At 30.8% G+C, this 7,960-nt stretch overlaps 1 protein-coding gene across 3 annotated transcripts; it reads right to left on the reverse strand.

The window, feature by feature from the left end:
- LOC107618912 (dof zinc finger protein DOF4.6) lies at positions 5,142 to 7,520 on the reverse strand. Of its 3 annotated transcripts, XR_002353320.1 has the most exons (3): positions 7,237 to 7,516; positions 5,703 to 6,715; positions 5,142 to 5,522 (listed from the first exon to the last, which is right to left on the reverse strand). XR_002353320.1 is itself a non-coding variant. In XM_021110481.1 (2 exons), exons 1-2 carry the CDS (start codon positions 7,258 to 7,260, stop codon positions 5,765 to 5,767), a joined length of 972 nt encoding a protein of 323 aa, XP_020966140.1. In that variant the 5' UTR covers positions 7,261 to 7,520; the 3' UTR covers positions 5,182 to 5,764. The 3 variants fall into 3 exon arrangements, 2 of the variants coding, with proteins under 2 accessions (XP_020966140.1, XP_020966139.1); XM_021110481.1 differs by having other exon boundaries at positions 5,182 to 6,712; positions 7,237 to 7,520; XM_021110480.1 differs by having other exon boundaries at positions 5,182 to 6,715.

Here is a 7,960-nt window from a genome sequence, read left to right on the forward strand (position 1 = left end):
GATCTACTCTTGTTCCTTTTATTTTCTTTTAATGCAATTTGAGGTAATTCATGTCAATTGTGCTCTCTTTGATTGTTATTGTTGATTCTTTGCAACAAGTGTTGTTATATTTCATTCTTGTTGTCAATTTACTATGCTTTCCGTTTATACCTTTCAAGTGTTTGTCAAAATGCTTGAAAGGATGTTAGAGTAGAATTTTATGTTCTTGAATTGGGAAGGTAACTTAGGAATTCTTGAGTTACTAATGTCCAAGTGATTAATAGTTGGTAGCCATTGACTCTAGCTCCCATTAATTCAATTAGTGAATAGCTAGGATTTATGGACTTAGATTGATATAGTTCATTTGACTTTCCTTTACTTGTTAGAGGATGACTTAATGAGATCAATCCTTGCAATTGTCATATTGTGGTTAGTAATAAGGATAAAGATCCTTGACCACCAAACCTTGCTAAGACCTTTTTTTTTCATTTGATTTCCATTGCTATTTACTTTTCTTGTTTCTAATCCAAAACCCTAAAATATACATGTCCATAGCCAATAACAAGAACACTACCCTGCAATTCCTTTGAGAGACGACCCGAGGTTTAAATACTTCGGTTATTAGATTCATTAGGGGTTTGTACTTGTGACAAACAAATTTTTGTACGAAAGAATTATTGTTGGTTTAGAGACTATACTTCGACGAAAATTTATTATGAAATTTTTAACCGACAAAAAACCATTCATCAGTCTCTGGCTCCTCAGAGTCCAATACCAAGTCTCCAACACCACCAATTTGTTTCCAAAGTACACAATCCAAACTAATTTCACAAAATAAAACTAAAGTTACCATAGGGTTCACTAATTAGATAACTTGAAAAGGATTAAACATTTCTCACCTTACCGACGAAAGTTTGGGGCAGAATTCAGCAAATCTACAAAGCTAATTTGCTCCTAAACACCAAAATTCAACAAATTCTCAACACCAAAGCTCAACAATTTTTGAAACTGAGATGAGAAGATCTAGGTGAGAAAACTCAGGTTTCTTATCAAATTATTTAGTGGGTCTTGAAGATGATTCCGAGACGAACGTGTGGCCGCTGACGGCTCGTCAATCGGAGCTCCGAATCAAAAGTTATGTGAGATTGAAATGTAGCCAAGGATTTTGCATGTCCCTTGCTACCCTTCATCCATTTCCCAGCGTGTTTCATTATGAAACAAGGTAGAAGAGCTGAAGCTTTTATTAATTATGGGCTTGGGTTGGGCCTTGGGCCTATTTTGGACCTAGTTCGACTGGTTCAGCCCGTTCGCCCTAATCTTGAGTCAAATTCCTTAAAATTGGTGTCAAAATTCTTATTTTAATTATATCTACCCCACTAAATTATAAATTTTTATTTTCTAATTTCTTAGATTAATAATTAATTTATTAATTAATTATTTACTAATTTCTCGAATTTTACAGAAAGAGAGAGAGAGAGGGGCAAGGGAAGAAGAGGAGAAGCTAAGGGGTTCTGGTTTTGAGTTTTGGTTGTGTTAAAGTTTGATTTTTTTGAGTAAATAGTCATTCTTTATGCTGATTCAAAGATCATGCCACAACGATAAGTGTTGTGGAAAATAGTTAAATTTTAGCCATGGTGACCATTTTTGTGACAAATATTAAACACACTCATTTAGTTTTACCACGATTTAGTATTTGTTGTTAAAGTTTTGCAGCTAATCCTTATAGTAGTAACAATAATGAAATCACTACAAACTCCTAATAGAATGAGAACGAAGATAATGGTGGTGGCGACAATGTGATGAAGAGGTTAAAGTGAGACTGGCAATAAGAGCAAACAAAGCTAGAGTTGTGGAGACGATGACAAGAGTGAGCAACCCAAGAATGAACAGATCAAAAGAAAAGGAGACAACAATAAATAGTGAATATATCCAAAAATGAGAAAGTGGTAATGTACAACTCGGAAGAGGGGGAGAAGGTAGTAGTGGTAGGTTAGATCGGTGAATTCTGGACAAACAAATCAAAAAAGAGCTGGCGATGAAATGATTAGAAGGGGAGGAAGAGGTAATAAACACATCGATGAGAGATAGCAGATAAACAAATCGACGGAGGAAGAAGACTCTTAGCAAATGAGAGAGAATATGATAACGGAGATGAGTCAAAGAGGCATAGGCGATGGCAGGTGAGAGCAAATAGAATGAGGGAGGAGGTGGTAACAGTAGTGACATGCGATGACAAATTAAAAAGGTAAAAAAGATATAAATTTATGGGTTAAAGTTTCTCTTTTTTTTTTTGTGTTTATTAGGTATAGAAGTAGAAAGTAAGCAACAAGAAGAGGAAAAAAATAAAGAGAGCATGATGAAAAAAAAATACAATTTTTATTTAAAAAAAAGAAAAAAAAGTCTAAAATTGATTATTTTTTTTATTTTTCACTATATCTCTAAATTCAGAACTCTATTTAAAAATTTACTATTAACTATTATATTGCTATATATATAAAGTATGATTTAAATTTTCGATACATAATTAAATAAACTGGTGAACTAATAATTACTAGGCTAACATGTTTATAATTTGACTATGAAAATTGACTTTCTATGCCTTTATTTGTTAAAATTTTCACTATGAAAAAGAATTCACCTTCGTTTGGTATATTTAGGAGTTGAATTAGAGTAAATCCCAAATAATATAATTTGTAAACCGCTCATTGTTGACCAATATTCAACGAGGAAAAAAAAAAAAAGGAAAATGTTCAATTGTTACATCAAAGACAAAAGATCAGAAAATTCTATGCGAGAATATTTCATGACAATCATTCTAGGAAGTGAGAAGTAGTGGCTTACAGCGCAGAATAACGTGAAGGAAAAAACAAATCAAAGTCGTAACAAGATAAGGGAATTGCGGGAGTTTATTTTGGAATCTAGATGGATGGATCAAACTATAGCTACTTATTATAGCTAGCTGGTGGGGACTCATTTGAGCATATATATATAACGAGTAATTATTGAGATTTTAAATTATTTAAAATTTTTTAATATAATATTGTATTATCATTCTTATTCAACACACATGCCGAGGGGAATGTTTATGGGACTTCTCACAAGAGGAGATAAAAAAAAAGTAAAACAATATATAAGAAAAGAAGATGATGGTACCGCTTTTTATTTTTGGTGTAGGAAAGAGAAAGGTGTATATGAATATGGTATGAGGATAGGAGTGTTTTATTTGGTTATGGGAGGACACAAATTAGATGTACCGATTTGTTTGTATTGTTTTATTTTTTAAACAAACAATCACAAATCGGACGATTCGATTTGTGATTTCGAAAATAAAAAAAATTTTAATGTTAAAATTGGACCGTCCGATTTTTATTTTAACAAATAAAAAAAATAAAAAATACAAATTGTACCATCCGATTTGGAGTTTAATTTTTTTTTAAACAAATCGGACCCTCCGAATTGTAATTTATTTTTTTCATCAAACAAATCGGACCGTCCGATTTGAATAAAACACCATATAAAAAAAACACCTAATTTTTTAATAACAATGTATTACACATATATTTACCCAATATAACAAAAAATTAGCCTGATGGTAGGCTATGTATTTCCTTGAGTCAGATCCTTGTCAATTCATTTATCTTTTAATCTTTTTGAATTAGGTTGTTATTAGAAACAAAAAATATTTTGCAATTTATTTTTAATATTGAATATACTTAACAAAAAGTAAACATAAATTCTTTATATCATAAAAAGGTATATAAAAATGTAAATAAAAAAGATGGGACGGAAGCAATGATCATGACTCGCGTTAATTTTGCCAATGTTTGGCAGGGACAAGATAATCAAAATGGCTGAATGAGTGAAACCTTCCCATCCAATAAAATGTGTTGCTTTATTAGGAGTACTATTGGAACCAATAAACAAGAATTTACACTAAAAGTTTTAAGAATTTAATTAGGATATATTATTAATATCATTCATGCTAATTGCTACCATATAAAAAAATTAATTACTAAATCAATTATTCATATAAAATATATATTATTAAAATATAAAATAATATTAAAAATAAATGATTATACATAAAAAATTTTAATTATATTAAGTGTTTGTACATCAAAATTAAATATTAATATAAAATATATATTAAAAATTAATTAAATAATATATTTATTTATACATAAATACATAATAAATAATTTTGATAGTTAAATTTCAGTATGAAAAAATTTAGGGATCAGCACTTTTTTAACAATTTGACCAGCATTTAACCATCAAAAGAAAAATAAGTAACCTCTTACCATTGAATGTAATCTTACACCATTAAAAATATTATTGATGGCCAATTAATGGTTACAAAATACAAAAATTATGCCCCTAACACTCCTCTTTTAGTATATACATAAAATTTTTTAAAATATTTTACATTGTCAACTAGTACATTTAAATTAAGTCTTTATTACATTTTAACGTATCTCTGTCTCATAAAATTTTTTAAAAAAGTTCTTTTTAATAAAATTCCATGATAATATGATTATATTACAGTAATTATAATAATTATAATATTTTAAAAAATATTGTTAAAATTAAAATAATATTTTTTAAACAATATTATTTAAATAAATATTATTAAAATATAAACAAATTAATTTTAATTTTAATTACACTTACATAATTATTATGATCATCGAAACATATTCATACTAAAATTTACCGTGGATGCAAGTATGTAAGGACATCTTATGGAAGAGTACATAACTCTTATTTTCAAGTGAGCCTAGTTTTAAAAAAATGAAAAATGTGTTTAAATATTATTATTTCTCATTATGGAAGGCAGTGGGTGAGCCTTTTTCATGGGGGGCAGCTTTATTATAAAGCTTAACGAACATTTATTCTTCATGAACTTTATAATTCAATGTCACGTGAATGGATCAGAAGTCTCACCTGGCTTTAATATTCTCCTCTAGCTAGCATATAGCAATAGCAATAATAATAACCTGCTTCATCATGGTGACATATTCTTTATTATGGAATATAGATGAATGCCACTGACACCACTCAAAACCTGAATGAATGCATATTTACGCAGCAAATGCACGGAAAGAAAGAGAGGAGAAAGGAAAGACAAAACAAGGAAAAATTAAAAGTACCACACATAGATATTCACAGTCCAAAGATTTTTAATCTGATATTCATTGCATATACCAACAATAATCAAGTATATAATAGTACAAAAATTATACAATTTCTTTTTTTGTTTTCCCCATTTGGATTACAAGACAGTCAAACAAATGATGGCACAATGCTTAATAAAAAAAAAATAAAGGCATAACATACACTTGATTTATGCTATACTAGGCCCCCCCTAATAATAACTTTGTTATCCTTGAAAAAATGGAGCTAATTACACATTATCAAGTGTGATAATAATAATATAACCTTGTTTTTTTCATAGCACTTGAAGCCTTCCTAAAATATGCTTCATATTTGGAGATCTATCCCACCTTAGCTTGTTCATGATAGATGAAGAGAACTAAGAGGAGCTACATACACATATAAGAAATTAACATGAGAGAGAGATATGGATCCTATCAGCTGTTAGCCAGTTATGAAGAAACCCAAGGTGATGGAAAAAAAATAAAAAAACACAAAGAAAAAGACTTCATACGGGTAAAAAAATATTAATAAATAATTATTCTGCTCCAACTATGAAGCAGAATTACCTATAGTTGGAGAATATCTGTGATGTTCAACCAGATCAGAAAACCTAGTTGAATAATCAATATTACCATGATCCTCCACCTAACATCCCACTCCAATATCCACTTGAATCCCCTTGTTGTTGATGCACCTTGCTGTTACTCTGATTATCAATTGCGTCGGCGTTAGAAACCTGTTTCAAATCCTCAAATGGAAACAAAAGCCTCCCATTATTATTCCCACCACCACTTGTCTGATCTTGTTGATGATGATGAAGGCCTGCAAATCCACTCCCTACAATCCCAATCCCAATCCCATCCAAAGAGAAATTCAATCCTGCTGTCTTATTGAAATCCTGAAGAGCAAAAGTACTATTATTGTACAGCACTGTGTTTGGATCAGGTGGATGATGAGGCAAGAAAGAGTTCAAACCCAAACCCCCTCTTGAATTTGCTGAAGTGATCCCAGTAAGAAGCTCCATTGCTGAGAATTGGGTAGTAGAAGAGGGTGGTGTAGTAGTAGTAGTAGTAACAGTACTAGTAATAGTTGAAGAAGAAGAAGAAGAAGAAAGAGTATTATTGTTTTGTTGATGAACAACGAAATCAGATGGAAAACCCAAGTTCAGATCTTGGCCTTCATGGACTACCTTACCAATAAGCTTGATGTTCTTGTTGGGTGAAGGCGGTGACGGTGATGATGATATTGAAGTAGAAGATCTCTTGTTCTTTCTGGATCCACCACCAACAGGGATGTTCCTAAGGGACCCACCTTCAGTCCAGTACCTTCTACAAGTCTTGCAGAAGTACCTTGGTTGTGTAAGGCTGTAGTTGTTGTAGTAACAGAACTTTGTATTTGTTGAATGGCACCTTGGACAGTTTAGGGCTTGCTCCTTCTGTGGCCTTGGTTTCTTGATGATATTGTTGTTGTTGTTATTATTCTCTGATGCAAGATTATTAGAAGAGGGTGGTTTTGATTGATGACATAATGATGTGTTTGTTCCCACAACTATCTCTTCTATTGGCTTCACCAAAATCTCCTAGTTCACAAAAACACTAATTTGTTACTTCAATAATTGTTTCATGCATAGATAATAATTGAGACTTTCAGTTAGGAATACTCAGATTCCACTAATTTTAACCGTTAATCTTAATCTTAACATTTAGATATATTTGAGATCAACGAGAACAACAGTAGTATTCCCTGAGACTTTTCCATTGAGCATAACTATGTTTAGAGTGGAGAAAAAAGATGAGAAACTTCTTGATGAATTTATCTTCTTTATGGAAAAAGGAGATCAGAAAAAGAAAAAGTGAGGAAAAAGTGAAAGTAACATGTGTTAAAGACAAGTGATGGATATGAATAAATCGCAGTAGTTGCACCAGGGAGGCCAGGGTATAGTACCACGCACTACTAACATATGTATGTAACTTTAATAATTTTAAGGAATCATCATCAAAATAATATCATGGAGAAATATAATCAAGAAATTAAAAGAGAAGGATTATGATTAAGCAAGCAAGTTGATTAGCTACTACTGATGATAATTAATTTAATTACCTGCGGCCACTGAGCTGTGTCCATGGATAGATGAAGAGATCGATATGAGGGATTCAAAGAAAAAAGGAGGAGAGTACACTCTCTCTGAGAAAGAGAAAGAGAAAGAGAAAGAGAGAGAAATGATGGTAGTGTTGGTATGGCTTTTGTTTTTTGTTTTCTCGAAAGGCGTTGCAGAAAAACGAAAAGGGGGAATGTTTTTTGGTGGGTCGGTGTGTTGAGCTAATAGCCTGTGAATGAATGAACGAATGGATCACCTTTGACAACTTTATCGATTTAATAGTGCGTATACTTTCATTATCATGATTCAATGGAAGAGCAACAATATGGGGCGGGTTCTATTATTTAACTTATTTTAATCCTTCATCATGTCACACCGCATATACTGTATAAAATTTAAAAAATGATACGTACAATTGACTCTATAATTTAATACTTGTGTCTTACTCATAATAAAAAATAAACAACATAAAACAATTCAGTAAGGAGCAATGCAGCAGATGTAAAAGGTTTAGAATGCTAACAGTTTTTTATACTAAATTTTTAATGTTCTATTTTTGTTTACATACATGCACACGTATATAAATTTATATATATATTATATAAAAAAAAATTTAAGAACCAACAGAATTTGATATTTTTTTATTAATATTTTTAGTTATTAATTTAATTATTTTAGTCTAATAATTTAATAACATATTTTTAGTTTACACTTTTAAATATTAAT

The sequence above is a fragment of the Arachis ipaensis genome, chromosome B09 (assembly GCF_000816755.2).
Source record: "Arachis ipaensis cultivar K30076 chromosome B09, Araip1.1, whole genome shotgun sequence".
NCBI classification, from domain to species: domain Eukaryota; kingdom Viridiplantae; phylum Streptophyta; class Magnoliopsida; order Fabales; family Fabaceae; genus Arachis; species Arachis ipaensis.